Source organism: Calonectris borealis, chromosome 1 (assembly GCF_964195595.1).
Source record: "Calonectris borealis chromosome 1, bCalBor7.hap1.2, whole genome shotgun sequence".
NCBI classification, from domain to species: domain Eukaryota; kingdom Metazoa; phylum Chordata; class Aves; order Procellariiformes; family Procellariidae; genus Calonectris; species Calonectris borealis.
This window is the reverse complement of record NC_134312.1, coordinates 195,546,424-195,574,102: the sequence shown is the minus strand read 5'-3', so window position 1 is coordinate 195,574,102 and position 27,679 is coordinate 195,546,424. Positions and strand designations below refer to the sequence as shown.

The 27,679-nt window shown below is 39.1% G+C and overlaps 1 protein-coding gene across 6 annotated transcripts in view; it reads left to right on the top strand.

The window, feature by feature from the left end:
* Positions 1-27,679, top strand: part of PDS5B (PDS5 cohesin associated factor B) — a 119,692-nt gene that overhangs the window by 72,964 nt on the left and 19,049 nt on the right. For 5 of the 6 annotated variants that reach the window (XM_075139796.1, XM_075139794.1, XM_075139795.1 and 2 more), the window contains 9 exons: positions 275-398; positions 1,209-1,367; positions 2,153-2,221; positions 5,231-5,367; positions 11,320-11,443; positions 14,420-14,624; positions 25,889-26,003; positions 26,375-26,507; positions 27,368-27,487. In XM_075139796.1, the coding sequence (XP_074995897.1) occupies positions 275-398; positions 1,209-1,367; positions 2,153-2,221; positions 5,231-5,367; positions 11,320-11,443; positions 14,420-14,624; positions 25,889-26,003; positions 26,375-26,507; positions 27,368-27,487 (1,186 nt within the window). Of the gene's footprint in view, positions 1-274; positions 399-1,208; positions 1,368-2,152; positions 2,222-5,230; positions 5,368-6,742; positions 6,977-11,319; positions 11,444-14,419; positions 14,625-25,888; positions 26,004-26,374; positions 26,508-27,367; positions 27,488-27,679 lie in introns of those variants that run through there. The other variant, XM_075139798.1, reaches the window with a different exon arrangement.

Below are 27,679 nucleotides of genomic sequence, written 5' to 3'. Positions count from 1 at the left end.
CATTTAGTAATTTGTGTGGATAAAATGTTTGTTTTGCCATATATTTTATCAACAAAAAACAGGGTTTGTTTGGTTTTTTTTACTTGAAAGTCATGTAAATAACCCTTTTTTTCTTTCTTTGAAGAAATTGCGAAAACTAGGAGAATTAACACTTTTGCAGAGGTGTTGTGTTCTATATATGTATATCTGTACTTTTTTGCTAGCTTGATGTTTTGGTAGATTTTCAATTTGTGAAAAGGTACTTATCTCTTTTTTTTTTTTTTTTTTGTTTTAGTGCTTTGCTTCCAGTGTTGCATCATAAAGCTAAAAAGGGACCCCCTCGTCAAGCCAAATATGCTATTCACTGCATCCATGCAATATTTTCCAGCAAAGAAACGCAGTTTGCACAGATATTTGAGGTAAAATTAAAATATTTAAGCTACTTCTTATAAATCTTTTATACTGCATATGTAAACTAAGGGATGTAGTGGCAATTTATATGGCAAGTTGTATGAAATTTAGAAAAGATATTTTTTCCCCTTTCCCTTTGTTCTCATACAGTTTGGCCTGAAAAATGGTAGCAGAGGGTGTGTTTTAATATCCCATGATCCATCATGTTTAGGGTTCTGTATTTTAACAGATGATAGAGTAAATCAAAGTGTTGGACTGCCTGCTAGAACTGTGAACTATTCATGGAAAGAGGAACCATACACCACTCCTCACTCCTGTTGGGACTGGCCCAAAGCATTTAAATGGTTACAGAAATTATGGAAAACTGAAATGGTAGAGGCTATTTAAATGGATTTTATAGTTATAACTGCAAATGTACTTTTTAATTAGTGCCCATTAGCCTTTTATCTTGAAGGCTGAATCATAGTCCATTACTGAAGTTGCAATCTTGAGATGTAGTATGCCCACTTCTTCAGCAAGAAAATATGCTTTTTAATCTATTGTTTCCCAAACAATAGGTCCTGCTTGAGCTGCCACTTTTTGAACTACTCGGATGTGATAAACATTTTGTCTGTCGTCTTGATTTTTCCTTCTGATTTTTAGGAGACTTGCAGGGTTGGTGAATGTGTCTTTAAATCTAAATAGTCAGTAGTTCTTTTTAAAATGGTATATCTGAAATAGAAATAGTCATGGACAACTTGGTACAGAACTCTCACTCCCCTCCCGCAATGAGACACAGATTATATCAGTAATTCCTGAATTTGTTGCCTTTATTCTAGCCACTGCATAAAAGTCTGGATCCAAGCAATTTTGAGCATCTCATTACGCCGTTGGTTACTATTGGCCATATAGCCATGCTAGCACCTGATCAGTTTGCTGCCCCTCTGAAATCTTTGGTTGCCACTTTTATTGTTAAAGATTTGCTAATGAATGATAGGGTGAGTATTTTTAAAATCTTGTATTAAGATTCTGTTTCTCCTGTAGTATGATACTCAGCAAGTACTTGTGAAGATTTTTGGCTTGTTAGTTCTTCTTTTTGTATATGGTTGTCTTTGGATTTCCATGTATACTGTTTGACTCAATTGAAAACACACAGTACAGGAAAGGAGATAGTACTAATCTGGTAGTCCTTACAAAAGCGACAGGCTGTATAGCACAGCATTTGATCACTCATGGCTTGCCTTTTGTTAAAAATGGGAAAATTGTTACTGACTTCACTCGGTCTCTTGTCTTGAGCAAGCAAGTTGTGATTTTTTAGGAAGTATAAAGTCTTTGAAACTAGAATACACTGTTTAAATTGAAGACACTAAATTTTAATTTTTGTAATATTTCTGTATTGATAGTGATTATAAAGTGAAAAAAATAACTTGTGCATTGTCAGCCATTGTTTAGGGAAAGATTTACTGTCTGAAACTATGCACTTGAGGTTCCAATCTACTGGATATGGAAACTGGAAATTATTTTCAAAGCAATGGCTATTACAGTTTTCAGGTAACAAGAACAAAGCCCTCTTTACTCTATTGTTAAATTTGCTGGTGCTTGAATAGTGAGGTAAGAACAGTATTTCACTTCTGTAATGGTTACTTCTATAAAATACAGAAGGCCTAAAGCTAACCAGTGAGTGCTGCTGTATTGTTTTCAGAAGCAAACAGGAAAGAGGAGATTACAGTAGTGGTTCACTGAAGAGTAACAATAGTGTAACAAAATATAACATTTGGTTTAGCTTCCAGGAAAGAAGACAACAAAACTTTGGGTCCCAGATGAAGAAGTGTCTCCTGAAACGCTTGTTAAAGTAAGTAGCACTTACATTATTTTCCTATAGTTGTGTGTATAATACTTAATAAAGTTAAATATCTGGATTCCTAAAGCTGTCAACTGCTTTTCTCTGTTTCCTTGTCACCTTTTTAAAAGTAAAAAAGAAGTAACTATTTTAAAACTTACAATCTTACCAGAATACACATTTTTGGATTGCCAGAAGAAAAGAATTTGCTTTTCAGAGCATCTGCCTTTTTTACTTTTGTAAATAAATTTACATATACACTTTATGGAATTTTTATTATAGCTTATTATAGGCTTAGGTTTGGTGTGCAACACTTAAGTGTTCCAAATATTATCACCGTTAAAGTAAAATTATTTTTTCCCTCCTGTTTAACATAGGAGTTAAATTCCATAGAGACTTTTAAACAAAGTCTTCCCTTTTTCTTTTGAATTTTTAGGACATTCCAAGAAACTTTCAGTGCTGTTTTGGAATAAAGAAAAAATTGTTCTTGGATTTGTCAATTTCCTCAAATGAATAAATGTATTACATTGCTTTTCTCTGTGTACGATGTGTTATTAGAGAAAAACCTAGCTTGAAAAAAAAAATCACTTTAAAATGGTGGGGGTTTTGTTGTGGTTTTGTTTTTTTTTTACTTAAAAACATCATCTCAAGCTTGTTCTTTTTTTGGAGTAAGTTTATTATTACGATTTCTGGGCTTGGTAATAGATATTCTCACTCAATTTTTCACTCAATCAGAAATAGACTTATACTGTGGAAAATACATCCTATGTCTGTATTTGTTTTTAAATGCCCTTTCTTCAGAACAGGGATGGATTATGCTTTTACATTTTCTTTCAGAATTAGAAAGATGCATGTACTTTGTAACATGCTGTTTCTAAATTAATTATAGCAGTCATTTAATTTCCAATGCCTTTTGAATAAAGTTGCTCTGATGGTTTTAAGAAGTTCTTTGCCTTCTCTCTTGAAGTTATTAAACTCTTTGTAGCATAATACCTCCTTCTCTGCTGGTTTAGCAAGTACTTTGGTTTCCGTCTTGGTACAGAACTCATTACTGGAAATGCTCAGTTGTGTTTGGAGCTGATTTGTTAGCTTTTTATTCATTTGACTTCAGCAAGGATATTTTTCGTATTTGTGCAATTCCATAGTTACACAGTACACTCCAAAAACTGTTAAAAGAATGCATGTTTGTTTTGATTTCATGAACTGCTAGTTTAAAATAGACATGATTTCACTTCAGTGATTATACATGTAACTTGAAGTAGTAAATATTAATTGTTTTTCTTAATTTTTTTAATGATTTGTGAAGCTGTAATATCTCTCTAAAATGTGTTTTGGTGTTGATAAAACTTACTAATTGGCTTATAGAAAATCTTAAGACAACTTAGAGTTGAAGGTAAAATTGGGGGAAGGGAGGGGGAGGGGGAAGAGAAGCAAAGGTTAAAATTGAAATTGCTCAGGAGCTGGTATAGGGGCATAATACAGCATGTGGCTGTTCCCTGGCTGAATATGTCATTTACTTGAAGACCTAGCATGTTTCTATCCTCCCGACAAATGGGAGGTTCTAACGATACAGGTACAGGTTATGACATGAAGGAACTGAATTGGTAAGCTGTCAAAAGATCTTCTGCTGCTGTTATTATTAGTAGTATTAGGATATATTTTATTGCTATTAAAATCTTCTGGTGGATACTTACAGCTGTTTCAGTGGAAGACCCCTTGAAAGCTAGGGCAAGACAATTTCATTTCTGTTCCACAAACTCCATTTGCATTTTGAGTTCTTGAGTGACAGACATCCTACCTCTTGCTGGTGTTACCCAATAGAATTAGAATTAGGCAAAGTAAATGGACTACAGTGCTAAAAAATTAACTTATGTATAGATGACAATCCTAGAACTTAAATCTGAAGGGACCATTGTGATCAGTTTGTTACATGGAATAGATCAACTGTATGATGAACTTCATTCGTTGATATTGTGAATGTTTATATAAAAGTTACTAGAACTGCCTTTTCCATTAAGAAGAAAATTTGATGTTACCATGTACAAAAAATGCTAGCTTCCTTTCCACCATACCTTAGTTTTCTAAAGCTTTTGGGTTTTGTGTTTTGAATGTCAGTTTGGTGTTTGTTCCCCCCCGCCTCCCCAAGGATGTCTACTTGATTCAGATGAGCATTTTCCTTTTGCTGTAAGAGGATACTTTTATATAAAAAGAAAATGAAAGGACAACAGGATTCAAATACTAAACCAAACTTAATCTCCAAATTAATGCTTTATTTTCACTAAAGAAACCTGTGAAATTATTCAGTGTTTCATGATAGCTGCTGGATTCTGCAGACTTTTAGAAGCTTACCTCAAAACACTTGGTGTTTCCATTGGCAAAAGAGAAGTTATCCTAAGTAACAAGCTTTGAGGGTTTTCTTTAAATAGCCATGAAAGAAATATTCTTTTCTGGGACATGTTATCTTAATACAGGTTCATACTCTTAGCTGTCAAAATGTCTATGAAGTGTTTTTTAATTTACATGTGTTAAATAAATTTAAACACAAATATTACTTATATAAATAAAGAATATATAGGGATTGTTTAAGCACAGGAATTATAAGAATATAGGAAGATGAAAATGTGTTCTGCTTTTTGATCCAGTAACATTTTCTTAATAAGTATAAATTGTTTTGCCTATTCCACAGTGTTTAACAGATGTAAGGTCAATTAAGATAATGTTTTCACAGGACAAAATATGTGTTTGTTTAGTGGAAGAAACCATTCAAACTTTAACTAAATGTTGTATGATTTTTATTTGCTGTAATAAATGCTTGAGACTTTCAGTGAAAAGTTGCTGACTAGTGGGAGTAGATCTACTTATCTTCAGTATTTAAATGATGTTTTGCAGCCTTGACGGGCTTATGTTTGTAGCAGTAAAAAGCACTTGGGAAAATACTGTGTGATTAAATTAAGATAAAGATTATTTTAAAAATGAGGCTCATGGTGTGATTTGACATCTGCCTATCAAATTTTTTCTCAGATTCAGGCCATCAAGATGATGGTTCGATGGTTGCTAGGAATGAAGAACAACCACAGCAAGTCAGGAACTTCTACTCTGAGGTTGCTAACAACAATACTACATAGTGATGGAGATTTAACAGAGCAGGGGAAAATTAGGTATGTAACAGATGGTAACGTTTTGATGTCTGTGATGTTGCGGTGAGGAGAGTTTTAGTCAAAGTAGTAGTTAAACTATTCTGTTAGACTGGTTAACAATTTATACATCTTATTTTGTAAGAACTAATGGTAAGCTTGGCTGGATTCCTTCGTAAGTTTGCAGAGTCTCAGGTTTTTTAACACTGTAGTTATAGCTGTATTTTAATGGTTTTATCCTCTTTGTTTTATCTCTTTCTTCAAAGAGCCATTACTCATGTTGCAAGAATAAACTGTGTAACTTCCTCTTTCCCATTGAAAATTGGTTTTAATTTTTTATGCAGCTTGCTCTTCCTGATGTACCAATTGTTGTGTATGCCAAAGACTGATAGGCAGGCTTTCTAATAAAAAATAATAGCATGTTGCAGTAAACCAGGTGGGAATAGCTAGCACATAAGACATTTCTGCTTGAAGGCAGACTTTAATCCCTTGAGGCCTCTAAAGTGAAAGGAAGAGGGAAATGTGTGAAGAGGATTAAGTCTCAATAAATAATTTACCTTTTAGGTGATCATTAGACAACTTACTTGTTTTTCTGGGTATCTTCTTAATCCTCTGTGGTAGGGGAAGTGACAAGTTGTCAGCCACTATTGCTTGCTAAACATTGAAAATTTATGTCTGCAAAAGCCCTAAGGGCATGGGTGGATTGTGCCAGTAGGAGTAAAAAGGTTTTAATTTTAGGGTGGAGTTTAATATTATACAGTGATTATGCAGATAGAACCTATGTTTTGTGTGCAAAATTGCAAACCTGATAATTGTGTAGTATGTTATCTTTGTAGCACTTACTTTCTTAAAGTTCCTTGTAAATAAACTGTTTCATAGTTTTAAATTCTGTAATATGACCATTCATGGCAGTTTCTAGGGAGTTAAGTGGCAGTAAGTTAGCTTTTCAGCATAACTTCTCAGAACATATTGTTGGCTTATCCAGCAGTTTGTGAATAGATCAGTTCTGTAGGTCCTGTGTGTTTTCATGCTTGGAGTGATGATTCCTTACTGTGCATGTTTTAGAAATTTAATTTTCCCATTCTTTTTGTACTCAAAACTATAAATAATAATAGGAACTGTATATAATGTTGTGGTCAGTTCTCCATTATTAAAGTTAATGGAGAGCTGGGGATACTTTTACTGGAGGGAGAAAGCTGCCATGACATGTGAGGTTGCTCTGTGAGCTTGGAGCTCTGCCTGGGGATGGATGGTGAGCCAGCTGAGAGCTTATGGGTTAGGATTAAAGAGCAGACTGGTATGAGCGACGTTGTAGTGGGTTCTGTGGTAGGCCCCTGACCAGGAAGAGGAAGTGGATGAGGCCTTCTATAAACAGCTAGAAACAACTTCATGTTTGCAGGCCTTGGCCCTCATGGGGCACTTCAACCACTCCGATACCTGCTGGAGGAGCAACACAGCAGCACAATCTAGGTGCTTCCTGGAGAGCATCAATGACAACTTCCTGACACAAGTGATAGAGGAGCCAGTGAGGAGAGGTGCTCTGCTGTACCTCATACTCGCCAACAAGGAGGGACTTGTTGGGGGTGTGAAGGTTGAAAGCAGCCTTGGCTGAATGACCATAAGATGGTGGAGTTCAGAATCCTGAGGGAGGCAAGGAGGGCAAAAGCAAGATCACAGTGCTGGACTTCAGGAGAACAGACTTGGGCCTCTTCAAAGATATGCTTAGTAGAGTCCCATTGGATAAGGCCCTGGAGGGAAGAGGGGCCCAAGAAAGCTAGTTAGTTGGTATTCAAGCATCGTCTCCTCTCAGCTCAAGAGTGGTCAAAGTAGAAGGTCAGGCAAATATTTCAGCAGATCTGTGCAGATGAGCAACGAGCTCCTGGCAAAACTCAAACACAAAAGGAAGGATTGAGAGCAGCCCTGTAGAGAAAGACTTGGGGGTACCGGATGATGAAAAGCTGGATGTGAGCTGACAATGTGCGCTCGCAGCCCAGAAAGGCAACCGTATCTTGGGCTGCGTCAGAAGAGGCGTGGCCAGCAGATCGAGGGGAGTGATTCTGCCCCTCTACTCTGCTCTGGTGAGACCCCACCTGGAGTACTGCGTCCAGCTCTGGAGCCCACAGCACAAGAAAGACATGGACCTGTTGGAGCGGGCCCAGAGGAGGGCCATGACAACGATTAGAGGGCTGGAACGCTTCTCCTGTGAATAAAGGCTGAGAGAGTTGGGGTTGTTCAGCCTGGAGAAGAGAAGGCTTCAGGGAGACCTTATTGCACCCTTTCAGTACTTAAAGGGGGCTTATAAGAAAGATGGGGACAGACTTTTTAGCAGGGCCTGTTGCAACACGACAAGGGGTGATGGTTTTAAATGGAAAGAGGGTAGATTAAGATTAGATATAAGGAAGAAATTTTTAGGATTTAAATCCTAAAAGGATTTAGCCTTGCTCTAGGTGACCCTGCTTGAGCAAAGAGGTTGGGCTAGATGACCTCCAGAGGTCCCTTCCAACTGTAACTATTCTGTGATTCCCAGTATTGCATTTTGGGAAAGCTCCAAGCTGCAAGGAGGGCAGGTCTCCTTTTCTCTGTTTGTGTGAGCTATACCGCCTACACTAATAAGTACTTTCAAAATGTGAAGCAGAGAAGATGATGTTTCAGGCGCATTAGTTCTGCAGTGGAGCTTGCTGGTATCTCGCTGACGCTTCCTGACCTTTATTCTTCACCCTTTGAGAACGCAATGAGGAGATCTACTTTCTGGCAGTGCTTACTGTGTCCCTACTGTGCAAATCTGACACTGCTCCTTCCAAATTAGAGTAAGCTTTGGAAAGAGTAAAATTGTCTGTTCGGTACAGAACATACGCTTTTAAACTGTACTTGATCTGATGTCATTCTGTGTAGAGTCAGTTTTTGTGATCGTGCCTTGCATTTCTCTTTTAAACAATGTATAATTTGCTAAAGATAATTTAATTAACTGAAAGCGGCAGGGTTCAGGAGACATTTGACCTCATATAGGCTGTTAGTCGTGTTGTAATCATCTTGGTGTTATTATCCTCATCAGCCATAAAAATGACTCTGTCCCCATGCCTCTAAATCTACACAACTGTACTTTTCAGTGACAGTGTAAGGGAATGGGATTTTTTTAATTTCAAAGCATAGTTCAGCCTAGAGTGTCAGATGAAGGCAAGGTCCCATTTGGAAAACAAATAAACAAATCCCTACTCTTGTTCATCCTTCTCACTTTGAAGTGAGATTGATGACACTGTTGAATTGCTTTTAAGACAATGACTGATTGCTTTCAGATGTTAGCATATGTAGGTTAAATTCACCAGTGTCAGATTTTTTTAATATTGAATTTTGTCAATAAATAATATCTCAGCTGTCCTTTCCAGGTCTTTATTTTTCATTTTATAAGTCATGAACAGTCCTACAAATTTAAAATTCAAGATAATACTAATTTTCTATTTGTGGTTAGGTAGAACAGCTAAGTTGTATCTTGTATGTCTTTGTAGTAGGACTTTAATTTTAATTTATACTAAGCATAAAATAAGAGTATTTCAGTATCAGAGGACACTAGCTGTTGCTGAAAGTATTGATATTAGATATGAACCTGAATTGAAGTTTTTCTGAAATGCTATCTGCATTTTCCTTAAACTGAAGCTTACGAAGAGAAAAATTACTTTAAAACTTTGGAGTTTAGAACTTCATTTAGATAATTTGCTGCACCATCTGATATGCAACATTTTCAGAGGTTGTATTCAAAAGACACTTTATTCCATGGAACATGGAAAATGCTTAGAAAATTGAACACTGGCATTTATCTGGTATAGAAGAAAAAATGTTAACTGCTAGTTTGTAAAGTGAGAGAAGAGATTATGCATCAGATATGTTTTCAAGATTCATTTGGATTATCTTTGTGCAGCCCACAACCTTAACTAAGACTATGTTATGCACTTGATAACATCTTTCCATGTGGTTGCACTTTTGTTCTCATTTCAAACATCTGATCTTCAGCATAGTATTAGCACTCCTGAAAACAAGTGTCCGGGTCCCTCTTAGAGAGCTTCTAAAAGACAAGGTCATCCTTGGTACTAATTTTCAAAATTATTAGAAGTAATCAAAAACTGCAATTATATCATACAGAAGCTTTTTATTTCAGCCCTAGTAATTGTGTGTTTTGGGATAATGTACATCAGAAAGCTTTTGGGTATAACAATTTGATCAAAAATAAATCCTCAATTAAGAGTTTCTTCTAAGATAACCCTTTTGGGGATTAAGACAGATCTCATTTTCGTCTTCAGCTGTAAGAATGATATTCACAACTGACACTGTCATCCTCTTCCTTCCCACAGCATGCACACATGCTTTGGGTATTTCTGTGATACATATACTCTGTAAAGATTTGGCCAACTTTTATGTGAAATACTTTTGATTCAATTTTCAGAATTAAATGTTATCACTACCAAAGCTGAAGAAGATTAAAAGTTCTTAATTTTATCCTTTCCTTTGGCTCAATCACCCTCTACTTGTAAGTCGTTATTGCTCAATTGTCACTGAAGTGCAAAAATTGAATCTTTATTGGGTTCACTTATCACAGTAGATGCAATTTAAAGTGAAATTTAGCGTTTAAGAACTAGACGTTACCATGTTAATCTTCATGTCTTGTTTGAAACTTAGTGCAGCTTTTGTCTTGTCACTTGGTTGCTCATGATCTCTTTGGGTTTTTTTTTAGATGTTGTGGTTTCTATAAAATACTGACGTATGTATAAAGCCTGATTAGATAAATTTTAAGGTTTAAACTCTGTAGTAGGTGTTTTTATCATGCACTCTGTGCTTAATAATGGCTTTTTATCTCATTCTTTAAATGCTTGGTACAGTTTTCATGATAAAGGATTTAAGACTACAGTGTTTTGCTCTTTCTAAGGATAAAGGGCAAATGATTAAGAAGTTAAACAGTATTTGTCCTGCTTAAATGAATAATTTTTTCTAAATAAGAATATGAATTGATTCCTGCTCCAAGTTATCAAAGGAAAAAGCTGTACTTACTACTTTTGAATAGAATTCATTAGTCTTTTAAGTGAGAGATGCATAAAACTTCTTAATTCTTTTGTGTTTGACCTGAAGAAAGGCAGAAGTAATACACTTTACTGAAATAAATTTTCTAAGAACAGTGAAAGCTCAACTAAGTTTATTAATGCACGCATTACGTGGATATCAGTTTGCAAAGCTCATGTGAAGATGCTTTTGATATTCTGATAACCTCTGTAAATATGATTGTAGTTTACAGAAAAACCCATTCATCTTTTGATGTGAAAATTAGCAAATGGTTGGAGTGTTTTGCTAGGAGTGCAATTTGGGTGTGCAAGTCAAGTAACAATATTTTCAGCATGCTGAAATTTTTTTCCACTTGCTAAATCCTTTTTGCTATTGTCTTAAAAATACAATTCACTTAGTCACCTATCATAATATCTAATCTATCTTAATTTATGTTGACTTGCAGTATGGATTTTGAGCTATCATTGCTAGAAAAAGTTTGGCAACTTTGGGGACTAGAAGTGGGCTACTTCTTTGGCAGGAACCCCTTGCTGAAGGAAAACCAGCATGCTGAACAATAGTATCTTACAGGCTATATGAGGTCTCTGAGGGGCAATTTAGACTGTGCTGGTCCAGTGCACGGCTAAAACTGTTTCACACCCATGTGGAACTTTTAGGAAGTTCCAAGGAATATTTTCATTGCTAAGTTGAGGCAAGGTAACAGGTATGTGGTAATAGGCTGTAAAATGTGGTCACATGGAAACTACTTTTGGTTTGAAGTTACTTCTGTTGATTCGGGGGGGTGGGGGCAACGAAGTCCATGGAAACTTTTCCTTCTTTTTAAAGTACCTGTTTTTCAGCAACGCAAACTTATTGGAATTTAATTAAGTCGAATAATTACATAATTTTTTACTAATTAACGTTTTCATAATCTATGTGCTTGTTTTTCAGTAAACCTGATATGTCTCGGTTGAGGCTGGCTGCAGGGAATGCTATTGTGAAGTTGGCACAAGAACCTTGTTACCATGAAATCATCACCTTAGAACAGTACCAGCTGTGTGCGCTAGCCATAAATGTAAGGAAATTAGGTGGGACTTGTGGGTTATCAGCAAATGTATGAGTATATATGTTGTTTGTTCTGTATGTTGTCGATACTTCTGCTTATCTGATTTTATGCAAAACGTTCAGCCTTGGCATGAATTTATTTTCCCACTACATAATCCTGAAAACTGATTTTGAATGAGAATTAGATATATAGTACTGGGCTGCCCAGTGGGGGAATGCTAACTTGTAGTAGTGAAATGTTAGAATATTGATAAACCAAGGAATTAGTATTGATTTAAAGTAATACCCCAGCTGCATTATGACATTGTTAGAAGTTGAAATGAGATGATATAAAGTATGTCGGACTGTGGTGACAACAGTGACCTGGTAGAGGTATAGAGATCCTCTCTGTTCCTGTCTTGTAGACTTAGCAAATTCTACAGAAATTGATTCCCACCTCAAGAGTAAGGAGATCATGGAGGGACTCATGTTGGTGTTACTTAATGTAACTGCTGGTATTCTCCTGACTTTACAGAAGTGAAAAAATCCTCTGGAAGGAATCCCTTCCAGAAGATATCTTCGCTAATAATGATATTACATTCTAGACCTTAATTCCTGTGACTGACTAAAGCTTTAAAAGCTGCAACCCATTTTAAATGTCAGAAGATTTGAAATTGGCATTTAATATCAGAAAATACAAAGTATAGTTCCTGTGTGGATATTGTTTATTTTCATATAGAGTATCTTTTTAGGTTCTTAAGTTGTTTGGAGTTGGGTACAGTTAGGCTAGAAAAATCATTCATATACCAGAGTGAGACAGTGTGTATTAGACTTGTATATTGTTTTAACAATGTTTATGTGGGTTTTAAGCTTCTGTGTTCCTATGGAAAGGAGCCATTAGTCAGTTCCCAAATGCTATGAAAAACAAGAGAAATGGAACAAAACTTAAAATTAGTTAAGCAGATGAAATCTAACAAAAATGCAGCAGAAATTCAGTAGTAATAACTGAAGGTCTTTACACCCAAAGCGAGAACTGATACTTTTCAGTCTTCCTATTCCAAAACCTAACAGAAATGTCAGTCTTGTGTCAAAATGAGTTGTGAAGATTTTTACAATTCAGAACAAAATTAGCAGAGAGGAAAATAGCCACTTACTGTAATGACAAATAAGATCTGTCTCTGTTCCGGAAAGGATACTTTAGCTGGATAATGTCATGCCAGACTCGCCTTGCCAATATAGTATTTGCATGTTCTGTTTTATTCTGATCCCAGTGATCAAAATCTGTTCATTTCTTCAGTCACTTCCCTCCTGTGGTAAATTTTTGTTTTTTGCAAATGTTAACCTTGCAGTTCTCCTCTATCAGAATTTGCCTTCATTGTTTTGACTCTTTTCAATACTTTAGGTGCAAGCTCCTGGCCCTCCACTTTATCACTCTATCTCACTTTCTTTTTCACTTCTTATTTTCCAGCTGTATCAGTCTTAACTGTTTGTGGATATTGATAACGTGTTTTCACCTTTTTTTTGCTATCTTTGGGTCTAATGCTTACCTCTTCTTAATTTTCAAAAGGGAATTTTGGGACGTGAGATTTAAATTAGAAGAACATTAATAGGGTCATCAACATTTATAAGTAAGTTAGTATCACACGTTAATATATAATCAGAGAACAGTTTGGGTCAGAAGGGACCTCTAAAGATCATCTCATTCCAACCCCTCTGCTATGGGCGGGGACATCTTCCACTAGATCAGGTTGCTCAAAGCCCTGTCCAACCTGACTTTGAACACTTCCAATGATGGGGCATTCACAGCTTCTCTGGGCAACCTGTTCCAGTGTCCTACCACCCTCACCCTAAAAAAATTTCTTCCTTATGTCCAATCTAAACCTACCCTCTTTCAGTTTAAAACCATTGCCCCTTACCCTGTCACTACAGGCCCTGGTAAAAAGTTATAAGCCTCCTTTATATATTGGAAGGCTGCAATAAGGTCTCCCTGGAGCCTTCTCTTCTCCAGGCTGAACAACCCCAGCTCTCTCAGCCTTTCATCATTCTGGTTTCAAAACTATCATTTGACTAAAATAGCTGTTTATTCTTGTTAAAGTTTTTTCTTCATATTTAGAGATAACAAATCTTTCCTCTTGACCTTTTTTTTGGCAGCTTAAATATGCCAAGCTGTTTTGGTGGCCTTGTTTACCTTATGCTTTTCTGTACATTTTCTTGTAATTGTTTTCTGCACTTGCTTCTGTTAACCTTCCTTGGCCTGTGTTACTAAATGGTTTATGGTATATTGAATGGTGTCTTAAAGTATGTAGGTTATTTTCATACAGAGAATTTCAAAGTTCATATCTTTTCTGGAAAAACATTGCGCAATAAATTGTAGAAGTACATTTGCCACCTTCGTATTATTTTACTTTGTGTTCTTTGGCAACTATTAGACACAGGTTATTCTCTTCTGTAGTCTGTCATAGTTCATAGGTTTCCACAGTATAATGGAAATGTTTGGTACTCTCTTCAGTGTTTGACCTTATACTAGCTGGTCATTCTGTTGAATTTTACTTGGTTTCTAATATTAATGGCTTGATGAAAATTTGTGAAATCACAGTAATAAAATCAACACAGTGGTTACTGGTGGCTAAACACTGTTTCAGTGCAGATCTTTGACTTTGACTTTGGCTCCACAAAGCAAAGTCCTATTGTAAACAATTTCATTAACTCCATGCCTCAATACTATGCTAAATTAGGCCTTAGGTCCTGCATGTGATATCTTCCTGTACAGTTTCTGAACCTTAACTTTTCTCCTGATCTTAAGGGAAGCTTCAGCTGATTAATTCAATTTAATTGCTCTGAATTGGCATTTAAAAACATTCTTACAATTCCTATGTTTCTGTGGCTGCAAGGTCTGAAATTAATTTTGGCATCTTTACCCAGGCTTCCGTGTTTTATTTCACAGTCTATATTACTTTTCTAAAAGTTTACTGTTACCTTTTTTCTTTTTTGCTTTTTTTTTTAATAGGATGAATGTTACCAAGTGAGACAAATATTTGCTCAGAAACTTCACAAAGGTCTTTCTAGACTACGGCTGCCACTAGAATATATGGCTATTTGTGCACTGTGTGCAAAAGATCCAGTGAAAGAGAGAAGAGCTCATGCTAGGCAGTGCCTTGTGAAGAACATAAATGTCAGAAGGGAATATCTGAAGCAACATGCAGCAGTTAGTGGTAAGAGAATAAAAGTCGCTTTTTGGTACAAGTGCTATAGTTCAAATGTAAATGTGAGTAGACTGTGAAAATATTGATGGTTTTCTGTTTTTATACATAGAATGGCTGTAAATTTCACTTAGAGGTATCTAATGAAAACTGAAAATAGAGTCCAGACTTTCTTTTGAATTTTTTAACAGGCATTTCTGAGATCTTTCAATTTTGTTAAAAGCTGTGCAAATGCTTATGCCTAAGTATGTTGGAAGTTAAGTAGTTTTTCAAGGCAGTTATATGTACTGTTTGAACTTAATGGTTAATTATGTTGTAAGTGAAGTGACAATGATGAATTTTACTTCAGTAATTAATAATATGTAACCTTAATGACATAAATGCTGTACTAAATTAACTGTCTTTGCGCTGCTATTTTGAGTAGCTTCTTATCTTGTCTTATGCTGGCAAAGGGCTATATTTGTAGGCACTTCAGGATGAGTTTATGTAATTCTTTCTTCCCAGTGACAGCAGCCTGATCATGGGAATGCTTTGTAAATTATTATGGACTAATGTTAGCTGTTTTTCTTTTATAAAATCAGTCCTTTTCCCTTTTGACTTACTCAAAGCTACACACATACAGTATGACAACACTGGTATGTAGTCATAGAAAAAAGTAGACGTTTATGAAGAGCTACGGGCATTTTGAATAACAGTTTTTGAAAGTTTTATTTCTTTGAAAGATTACTCATGGTTTGGCCTTTGTGAAATGAAGGAGATTTTTTTCATCTTGTCTTAGGATAGACCAGACGTGTTTTGTGAATCTGATCTCTCAGATGCTGTCAGATAACTGATTTCCTTCTGCATTTACGAATCACAGACTTTATATTAGCCATGTCAGTCTGTGTGTGCCTTAGTTCCCTTAGACTTTAATGAGAGAATAAGACTGCAGAGAAATCCTTTTGTGTATTGTTAATTAGACTTAGAAAAAAGAGTGGTGCTTTTCTTCGTCCTTGATAACATGTAAAAAAGAAAAATCTATTGAGCAAACGCTTTAAGTCATCCTAAGACTATTCCTCTTGAAAGTTGAAAACTTGTTTTAGTTATGTGGGAGGAAAGTATAAGAATTCTCATATGATAAGAAGTAATTGCTGACTTCCTAACTGTATTAAGATAGATGCTGCAAAGTTACTATCAAAAATCTGTAGAAGAAATGAAGAGGAGCCTAGATGTGTGTGATTCTCTTTATCCAGTAGGACCTCAAAGTGTGCCTGACGATTTTTTTTTTTGTTGTTGTTGTTGTTGTTGAAAGGCTTACCTTGAGTGATGCCATTGATTTGATATGTACTATAATCCATGAGGAGTCTGGATTAAATATAGGTTGCAGGATTTTTTGAGGATTACAATGTTAACTTTGTGACATTTAGATTTACTAGTCTGAGCTTTTAAAAAATAAGATGTCTTGAACTGTTTACATCTTAAAAAAACATTATTTCAGTAGTACAGCTGAAGCTCGGTTCTGGGAAGATCATACTATTTAAATGCCTATGTATCTCCCTCTGTCATTCTCCCTACTGGCTGTGCAGTAACTCAGGGTAGTAATGACGATAATACGTCCTTTGAAAAGCTTCCACAAAAAAGAGAGCTGAGAATCTGCATGTTTGATTAAATGCAGCTATTTTTCTGAACCTATAAACATGTGATTTTGTGATTTGTTTTTTCTTGAAAACTTGGTACAGGTGAGGAAGATATCTTTCAGATATTTTGGGGTATTTCAGCATTTGTTGAAAAGATGGTAAACTTCTGTATACCTTGCCTAAGGAAAACTTCCTGAGGACTGGTACCAGACAGTAGAATGCCTCTTTCCTCCCTGCTGACATTTTACAAGCTGGCAGGAATTACGCTCAGGCCTCTTAAATTCAGAGTGGAAGCCACTCAAGAAGAAACTTATTTTGATTGTGTATCTGTTACTAGTTTCATCTGGGTAGAGACTTGTGTCTTGCTTAGAAATCTTTGTTTTTTAAGGCTGGGCTTTTATTTGCAAGTCAGTAAGTGGAAAAATTACAAGAGTAAAGATGAATTTTTTTAAGTTTCTTTCCTAAATGCTCATAAAGGCCTGTCATGAGGATTTTTGGCACATTCTAATTTCAAGTGCTGGTGGTTCATGTCCATAAAGCCACCCCACCTTTTGGGTTGTGTCTTTCTTCATTAGAAATGAGTATGTAAATACTGTTTTTTGTCATGACGGGGTTAAATATAATACGTGTCCATATTTTTCCTTTTCTTGTTTTGTCTGGATCTGGTTCACTTTGTTTTCCAGACCCGGTTGGAATTATTACTATAGTTATATTAGAAATTATACAAGGCAGGAAGTTAATGAAACACAGAGTTCATGAGCTCTTGATGACCATTCTATTGAAGTTGCTAATTAATACAAATAATAGCAGCTTGGTTTGCCTGGGACATGTCTAAGGCAAGCCAATTTTGCTAGTGTTCTGAAATCATAATTATGTTCTTTTTCTTCTCTGCCACATCTTTTTTTTTTTTTTTATTCAGTTACGCAAACAGCTGCTGGCTAAAATGCAGGACAGTACTTGAAGAATGATGTTTTTAAAGTTAATAGTGGAATGTCAATTGAAACACATTAAAAACTGCTTTGCAAAGTAAACTGGATTTCAATTACATAAATATAACTTGAAACAGAAAGAAATTGGGTGATTTTATTGCTTCTTTCAAACCTTATGATGGCTTACAGTCTATGTAGTAGAGATATTACTCTTGTTAATTAACTGCATCAACTGCAATGGCTGTCTAAAAGTGTATCCTTGGAACTTGACAGCACTATCATCTGTGGGCTTTTATTAATTTTGAATGCTTTCCTTGCTATTATGAATGAATCCAAATATTTAATGTAGGCTGTGCATTATCCCTATTTATGCAGACCTTTAAGAATGGGATAGATTGAGTAAGACTTGACTTATGCATGGCAATTATTTAGTTAGTCTTGTGAAATCTACAATAATGCTGTATTTTATTTGATATGCACAATATTTGTCAAGCACATCTCATATGAATGCATATATTAGAGATAAAAATGTCAGTGTTCTAATGTATTTTAAAATAGTTTTCAGATATTATTATATATAATGACTTACAGATGTTTGCACTTCTTACTCATAATCTAATATGGAACAGTTAAAAGCTTACCGAAAGAAGATTTTCCAGACTTGGTCATGTCTTTCATGACCACTCACTAGCTCAAAAATGTGATTTTTCAGAAGCAGAGCCAGGAATTTCCCTCCTTCCTTCACATGTACATTCAAGTGTTGTACATGTCATGTACATCCATAGGCATGTTAATACTGTGACTTTGCATTTGCCACAAGCACTCGAGGTCAAATGTTTGTACCGTAGTAATATACATAGAATACTAGCATGCCTTCTTGCCTATCATCCTGCCTATGGCACAGGGTACAGGTTTAATAACTTAGGTGTGCTGTGCATCCTCCAGTTCCTCTCAGTCATTACGCTAAAGAAAGCAGTGTGGACGTTTTCTGCAAAATGCTTTTTGACTTTTGGTGTACAACTTGTCTTTTTGTTGTCCTTGCCCTGTGGGATATGACATTTTTCATTCTGATTTTCATCATCAAACTTTGAGGTGCTGAAGTTCACTCTGCATAGTGTTGGTTAGTTCAGGAATTTGTTTGTTACCTTATGGAATGTGTATTTTGTGATCTTAACTCTGGGAGGACCTTTGGCAACAGTCCTTGCTTTTTGAATCCCCCAGGAAGACAGGCCACCTGACTGTCATGATAGGAAAGATTTTCTCCTGCAGTCCTTGCTTAGGACTACTTAAAAGTCTCGGAGGATGCTAGAAAAAGTTTTGAATGCTTTGAATGTCATAGTTCAGTTGTGCTGCTCTGTTCAAGTGGGATTGAGCCTTTCAAACTCGGTCCACTCCTACTTTGTTATAGCTTTCATGTTACCTCCTATCCCTTCTTTAAACATATAAGGTAGGCTGTGGGTTTGGAGAACATTGCAGCAATTTGACTGCAAAGCCCCTGCACAGGGCATTTCTTTCTGTTCTGTTGGCGGCAAGGCTGTACACTGCAACGTCAAAAGAAAGAATAGTAGCTTATCCTATGTCGTGGTTTAACCTGGCAGGCAGCCAAAATACCACGCAGCCGCTCACTCACTCCCCCCGCCCCCCCAGCGGGACGGGGAGAGAATCGGAAGGGTAAGAGTGAGAAAAACTCGTGGGTTGAGATAAAGACAGTTTAATAGAACAGAAAAGGGAAAATAATGATAATAAATAATGATAGAATATACAAAATGAGTGATGCACAATGCAATTGCTCACCACCCGCGCTGACCGATAACCAAGTAGCGATCGGTACTTCCTGGATCACGCCTACCATTTATATACTGAGCATGACGTCACATGGTATGGAATACCCCATTAGCCAGCTGGGCTGGCTGTCCTGATTATGTTCCCTCCCATCTTGTGTACCTAGCTCAGTCAGTAGGCACGGGAGCTGTCCTTTGGACTAGGAGGGCACTTAGCAATAACTGAAAACATCGGTGCATTATCAACATTCTCCTCATACTAAATCCAAAGCACAGCACTAGGAAGAAATTTAACCCTATCCCAGCCGAAACCAGGACACTATCCACCCCTTATTCCATACCATTTACGTTATGCTTAGGTCTCACATTTTTCAATACATTTCAATTAATCACCACTATCTTTTATATATATATACATATATAATACATATACATACATATATATACATATAATACATATACATACATATATATACATAAATATATACAAATGTCCATTGAGTTCTTTTAGTCCACAACTTTGGGGTCCATCTGTCATAACAGTCTTTCAGGGCCAGAAGGATGGTGTGTGGTGTTGGGCTGTTGCATCCTGAAGCCAGTTCTCATTTCGGTACTGCTGCACTCGTTCAGTTCTATCATCGTTGCACTTTGCTCGGTTTCATCGGAGTCAGCTCATTCTTCATTAATCTGGGTGATTTTCACTGCTATACCATTGATAGCAACCATAGAAATAATGATATACAATATCATATAACAATTGACATCATAAAATTCAGTTCATTGGCTATTTTCACCCAAAATCAAATCCCCTTGAGGTACACACCGGACTTGCCCATCCTTTCGCATCACCCACCAAGTGTACCCAGGTCCTTGAGCAAAAGCAATCCCACGGATGGGTTTTCCCTTGCCAGAGGCAGGAGTAACCCAGACTGTCTTCCCCAGCATATTTCTTATGTGCACGACAGGGACTTTATCTCCATCTACAGTACGTAAGAGTCTTGATTGGGCAGGGCCAGCTCGATTAACAGACCCCCTAGTGTTGACTAACCAGGTGGCTTTTGCTAAATGTGTGTCCCAATGCTTGAATGTCCCACCACCCATTGCCCTCAGTGTTGTCTTTAACAGCCCGTTGTATCGTTCGATTTTCCCGGAGGCTGGTGCATGGTAGGGGATGTGATAGACCCACTCAATGCCATGCTCTTTGGCCCAGGTGTCTATGAGGGCGTTTCGGAAGTGAGTCCCGTTGTCTGACTCAATTCTTTCTGGGGTGCCATGTCGCCATAGGACTTGCTTTTCAAGGCCCAGGATGGTGTTCCGGGCAGTGGCATGGGGCACAGGGTACGTCTCCAGCCAGCCGGTGGTTGCTTCCACCATGGTGAGCACATAGCGCTTGCCGTGGCGGGTTTGTGGGAGCGTGATATAATCAATCTGCCAGGCCTCCCCATACTTGTATTTCAACCATCGTCCCCCATACCAAAGAGGCTTTACTCGCTTGGCTTGTTTGATTGCAGCGCACGTTTCACATTCATGGATAACCTGTGCAATAGCGTCCATGGTCAAGTCCACCCCTCGATCACGAGCCCATCTGTATGTTGCATCTCTTCCTTGATGGCCTGAGGCATCATGGGCCCACCGAGCTATAAATAATTCACCCTTATGTTGCCAGTCCAGATCCACCTGGGCCACTTCAATCTTAGCAGCCTGGTCCACCTGCTGGTTGTTTTGATGTTCCTCAGTGGCCCGACTCTTGGGCACGTGAGCATCTACATGACGTACTTTTACAGTCAGGTTCTCTACTCGGGCAGCAATATCTTGCCACAACGTGGCAGCCCAGATGGGTTTACCTCTGCGCTGCCACTTGTTCTGCTTCCACTGCTGCAACCACCCCCACAGGGCATTTGCCACCATCCATGAGTCAGCATAGAGATAAAGTACTGGCCATTTTTCTCGTTCAGCAATGTCCAAGGCCAGCTGGATGGCTTTCACCTCTGCAAACTGGCTCGATTCACCTTCTCCTTCAGCAGTTTCTGCAACTTGGCGTATAGGACTCCATACAGCAGCTTTCCACCTCCGATGCTTTCCCACAAGGCAACAGGACCCATCAGTGAACAAGGCATATTGCTTCTCGTTTTCTGGTAGTTTATTATACAGTGGGGCTTCTTCAGCACACGTCACCTCCTCCTCTGGGGATATTCCAAAATCTTTGCCTTCTGGCCAGTTCGTGATCACCTCCAAGATTCCTGGGCGACTTGGGTTTCCTATTCGGGCCCGTTGTGTGATCAGCGCGACCCACTTACTCCACGTAGCATCGGTTGCATGATGTGTAGAGGGGACGCTCCCTTTGAACATCCAGCCCAGCACCGGCAGTCGGGGTGCCAGGAGGAGCTGTGCTTCAGTGCCAACCACTTCCGAAGCAGCTCGAATCCCTTCATATGCTGCCAATATCTCTTTCTCAGTTGGAGTGTAGTGGGCCTCCGATCCTCTGCATCCCCGACTCCAGAACCCTAAGGGTCGACCTCGAGTCTCCCCTGGTGCTCTCTGCCAGAGGCTCCAGGTAGGGCCATTCTCCCCGGCTGCGGTGTAGAGCACATTCTTCACATCTTGTCCTGCCCGGACTGGCCCAAGGGCTACTGCATGAACTATCTCCTCTTTAATTTGTCCAAAGGCTTGTTGTTGCTCAGGGCCCCATTTGAAATCGTTCTTCTTCCTGGTCACGTGATAGAGAGGGCTTACAATCAGGCTGTAATCTGGAATATGCATTCTCCAAAAGCCCACAACGCCTAAGAAAGCTTGTGTTTCCCTTTTGCTAGTTGGTGGGGACATGGCTGTTATTTTGTTGATCACATCCATTGGGATCTGACGACGTCCATCTTGCCATTTTATTCCTAAAAACTGGATCTCCTGTGCAGGTCCCTTGACCTTACTTTGTTTTATGGCAAAACCGGCCTTCAGAAGGATTTGAATTATTCTCTCCCCTTTCTCAAAAACTTCTTCTGCTGTGTTGCCCCACACGATGATGTCGTCAATGTATTGCAGGTGTTCTGGAGCCTCACCCTGTTCCAGTGCGGTGTGGATCAGTCCATGGCAAATGGCAGGGCTGTGTTTCCACCCCTGGGGCAGTCGGTTCCAGGTGTACTGGACGCCCCTCCAAGTGAAAGCAAACTGTGGCCTGCACTCTGCCGCCAAAGGGATGGAGAAGAAGGCATTAGCGATATCAATGGTGGCGTACCACTTGGCTGCCTTTGACTCCAGTTCGTATTGAAGTTCTAGCATGTCCGGCACGGCAGCACTCAGTGGCGGCGTGACTTCGTTCAGGCCACGGTAGTCTACTGTTAGTCTCCACTCTCCATTAGACTTTCGCACTGGCCATATGGGACTGTTGAAGGGTGAGCGAGTCTTGCTGATCACTCCTTGGCTCTCCAGTCGACGAATCAGCTCATGGATGGGGATCAGGGAGTCTCGGTTGGTGCGGTATTGCCGCCGGTGCACTGTTGTGGTAGCGATTGGTACCTGTTGTTCTTCAACCCTCAACAACCCCACAACAGAAGGGTCCTCTGAGAGACCGGGCAAGGTGGACAGCTGTTTAATTTCCTCTGTCTCCAAGGCAGCTATACCAAAAGCCCACCGGTACCCTTTTGGGTCCTTGAAATACCCTCTCCTGAGGTAGTCTATGCCAAGGATGCACGGAGCCTCTGGGCCAGTCACAATGGGGTGCTTCTGCCACTCGTTCCCGGTCAGGCTCACTTCGGCCTCCAATACAGTTAACTCTTGGGATCCCCCTGTCACTCCAGAAATACAAATGGGTTCTGCCCCTTTATACCTTGATGGCATCAGGGTACACTGTGCACCGGTGTCTACGAGAGCCTTATACTCCTGTGGGTCTGATGTGCCAGGCCATCGAATCCACACAGTCCAGTAAACCCGGTTGTCCCTTTCCTCCACCTGGCCGGAGGCAGGGCCCCTCTAGTTCTGGTCATAGTATCTGCTTCTCACTTCTTGCAAACATGAGTCAAGAATTCCTTCATTACAGTCCAAAGTAAGATCAGCCCTTCTACTCTGTCTGGGGAACTGTTCACTGGAAACTGGACCGTCGTGAGACAGGTTTTTCCTGAAAACTGGAGCAGCATTTTTCCTGGGAGAACCCCCTTGTGTGATTGTTTTTCCTTGCAACTCACGTACCCGTGCCTCTAGGGTCAAGGTAGGTTTTCCATCCCACTGCCTCATGTCCTCTCCGTGGTCACGCAGGTAAAACCACAGGGTGCCCCGTGGTGTGTACTTTCGATATCCTCTCTCTTGAGGAGAAAAACGCTGACTCCTAATGGCTGAGATACTGGTCCGTACAGGTGGGGAATAGGACATACCCTCTTCGAGTTGCTGGACCTTTCGGGACAGTTTCTCCACAGCCGAGACAAGGGAGGAGGAGATAGTTTCTTCAAAATCCCGAAGTCTGCTAACCACCTCATCCACCGTTGGTGCTTCTTCCTCTTTCCAGCACAGTACTGCCAACGAACTGGCATACGATGCTGGTGCGCTCCGTACCAACTTCCGCCACATGGGTCGGGTGCACTGAACGTCATCTGGATCTTTGGGCGTTTGGTTGTTGTCCAGGTCACTATAAACCACCTCCAGCACGCCTAGTTCTCTCAGGTACTGGATACCTCTCTCCACAGTGGTCCATTTGCCTAGGCGATATATAACATCTTCCTTGAAGGGATACCTTTCCTTCACGCCTGACAGCAGTCGCCTCCAGAGGCTGAGGACCTGTGTCCCTTTTCCAATCGCTTTGTCAATGCCTCCTTCCCTAGCAAGGGATCCCAGCTGTTTGGCTTCCTTCCCCTCCAATTCCAGGCTACTGGCCCCATTATCCCAGCATCGGAGCAGCCAGGTAACAATATGCTCGCCTGGATGACGGCTGAAATCTTTCCGCATATCTCGCAGCTCACTCAGGGATAGCGATCGGGTGGTTTCCGTCTCGTTTATGAGTTCTTCCTCTTCCTCCTCCTCTCCTCGTGATGGCCCTGGTCTTTCATCATCCCTTTCTAAACGACCTGATCTCCGCTTCCAAGATTTCCTCTTCTGTACAGGGGCAACGGATACCAGCAAGGGTTGGTCCTCTGGTTCAGCTGTAGTGCCTGTTGCTGGGGTTTGGGTAGCTGCAGTGCCTGTCGCGGGGGCCGGAGTAACTGTAGTGCCTGTTGCCGGAGTTTGAGTGGCTGCAGTGCTTGTCGCAGGGGTTGGAGAAGCTACGGTGACTGTTGCGGGGTTTGAGTAGCCACAGGGGTTGTCATGGGGGTTGGAGTAGCCGCAGTGCCTGTCGTGGGGTTTTGAGTAACAACTGTGTCTGTAGCCGCCCCCGAGACTCGCCGCTCCGCCCGCCCCGATGAGGCACCACTGCTTGCCCTCCCTCTTTTCTTGTTCCTGAGGGTTGATCTCTGGACAGTATTCCTGAATAGTTGTTTAACCCTAAACAAGGCCTGAACCACATTCAGGAGACATAGTACCAATATGAACATGCTTGTTTGAGCATCCCAAGGATATTCAAAATTCTCAGGGAATATTGTGGACATCTTTGTGAAGAGGATAGAAGAAAAAGGAGTTTCTGACGATATGGAAGGGAAGATGAACAAGTGGGAGAGAGTGTCCCATCCCGTCTCCCCCTTAAATTCATTCTCCGAGGAGGAACAAGTGCAATTACCAATAATTTCTAAGAGGTGGTTCCCGAGGTACAGAAATGACGCCAGTGCCGAGTACAGATACCAGATTAGACTTACGACCAATGATTTTATCACCTCATAAAACAGCAACAAAATGATAATCTTGGCCCAGTTCCGACTGATGATAAACAGCACAAACGGGAACACATACTGCAAGCAAGGTATTACATGACCCAACATTGAGAGCCAGCCCCACAACTTTGACAGCCAATACATCAACATTGTGACCAATCAATATAATGGATGCTTATAACAATTTTGCCTTAACACACTTTGATCAGATCTATCGTTATCTCAACCCTTCGAGCCCCACGTTGGGCGCCAAAAAGGACTGTCGTGGTTTAACCTGGCAGGCAGCCAAAATACCACGCAGCCGCTCGCTCACTCCCCCCGCCCCCGCAGCGGGACGGGGAGAGAATCGGAAGGGTAAGAGTGAGAAAAACTCGTGGGTTGAGATAAAGACAGTTTAATAGAACAGAAAAGGGAAAATAATGATAATAAATAATGATAGAATATACAAAATGAGTGATGCACAATGTAATTGCTCACCACCCGCGCTGACCGATAACCAAGTAGCGATCGGTACTTCCTGGATCACGCCTTCCATTTATATACTGAGCATGACGTCACATGGTATGGAATACCCCATTAGCCAGCTGGGCTGGCTGTCCTGATTATGTTCCCTCCCATCTTGTGTACCTAGCTCAGTCAGTAGGCACGGGAGCTGTCCTTGGACTAGGAGGGCACTTAGCAATAACTGAAAACATCGGTGCATTATCAACATTCTTCTCGTACTAAATCCAAAGCACAGCACTAGGAAGAAATTTAACCCTATCCCAGCCGAAACCAGGACATCCTACAATTTTGCTGGTCTCATATCTTGCGGTTAACATGGATTTTGTGATCTATCCTCACATCTGTTTTTCAAAGTCTTTCAGAATACAGGCTTTGAAACAAGGAAAGGATTGGGAGTAGGGGGTGACTGTGCAGCTGTATTCTCAAGGTAGCTAGAAAATATGCAGCCCTGAGTGAAGATACTTAAAATCTTAATTTTTGCATGCATGAAACATCTGCACATCAACCATAAGATGCAACATCATAAAGAAATGATAGGCCCACGTGTGCCTATACTTTATTTTAATGTATGCTGACCTTAAATTTTGCTCTTTCCTCTGTAGTAGAAAAGGATATTTCTTGATGTGTAGTCTTCTCATGCATCTTTCTTCTGCTTTTCAGAGAAACTGTTGTCACTTCTACCAGAGTATGTTGTTCCTTATACTATCCATCTTCTAGCTCATGACCCAGATTATGTCAAAGTCCAGGACATTGAACAACTCAAGGACATTAAAGAGTAAGACTACTTTTAATAGTGTTCTTTCTAGGGTTAAAACATTCTAACTTTATTCTAAGTGAAATTTTAATTTGTTGTGGTACCCTGATACACTGTCCAGTGCATGTAATGATGGCAGTTTTTTCTGTAAAATACTGTGAGAAATAGTATATATGCTTTTTTAGTGCTCTGTGATATCTTGCAGAGGAACCTTCACCTTCTGCTCATCCTACCTTCACTTCTTTTTTCCTAAAGAATTGGTTTCCCAGAGTTAGACTGGTTCAAATTCATAATACTAGTAAAACCTAGAGTAAACCACTTTCTCCGATGTGCTTTTTTAAAGAATTTCTTTTGCATTTTTATGCATGAGGAGTACTGCATTTCTCCTTTAGGTGCCTGTGGTTCATACTGGAAATATTGATGGCTAAAAATGAAAACAACAGTCACGCGTTTATCAGAAAAATGGTAGAAAATATCAAACAGACTAAGGATGCTCAAGGACCAGATGATCCAAAAATGAATGAAGTAGGTGATACTTTTTGATTAGAAATTGCATTTAATTCTGGTCTGCTTCTGGAAATGAGTTGCTTTTTGTCTACACACCAACTTTAAAATGTCTTTCAATAGAATTGTATGTGGGAGATGATACTTTGTATATTGTAATGATTATGTTTATTATAGTTTAGATGACAGTTATTTTCCTATGCTTCAGCAGATCTTGCATGTTTACAAGGGAGTTGTAATAGTTTGCAGTCCTTCTGTTTCTGTCTCAGTAAGATTATTAAACGCTAACTTTAAATATATGTAAACTATAATTTTTACCATTGAAATCATCCACTAAAATGCTTTGTAATATTTCATTTTAAAAGCGCAAGTGTAAGCTTAGTATAGGAAGAAAAATACATGCATTAGATGTCTCCGGAGTGTATTGTGTAGTGAATGTATCAAACCCTGATCTTGTTTTTGAGGTTTTTGTGTCACATAATGTACAGATTTGTCACTTTTCTGTTTTTCCCACAGAGATGAGGGTTTTTTTATTTTGGTTTGGTTTTGTGTTTGGGGTTTGTTCTTTGTGTTTTTGTTTTTGTTTTTGTTTTTTTTTTTTTAGCTTTGTCTTTGAAACCATGGCACACGCTATTCTTAAATGTAGAAAGATGAGGAAAGCTAGCTTTCTTTAACTGCTGGACCTACAGTGTTTTTGCTCCTATATTTTAATACCCTGCGATACGCTGTTTAAGATGCAAGCTAATGTTAAATGTTTAAGATGATTGCTTTTAAACTGAGTTCTTGTAGTTCTGTGCTCAAAAAATACTGTCTTTTGTCAAGATTTGCGATGAACTTCTAAAGTGTTATTTGTTCGGTTTTTAAAATTTTATTATTTACAGAAACTATACACAGTCTGTGATGTAGCAATGAATATCATTATGTCAAAGAGTACAACTTACAGTTTGGAATCCCCTAAAGACCCTGTACTTCCAGCCAGATATTTTACTCAACCTGACAAGGTATACCTTGGCATTTAATTTTTCTTGAGATAATTCTGTTTAAATCTCTGTTAGTTGTAATTCAGGGGGGTTTTTTAATACTACTTGTAACTTCAGACTTCTCCCTATTATAATGTAGTTGAAAATGTATGTACGTGTATGTTTTCATAAATATTTATGTAAGTGTACACACACTGATTTCTCCCCTTCCCC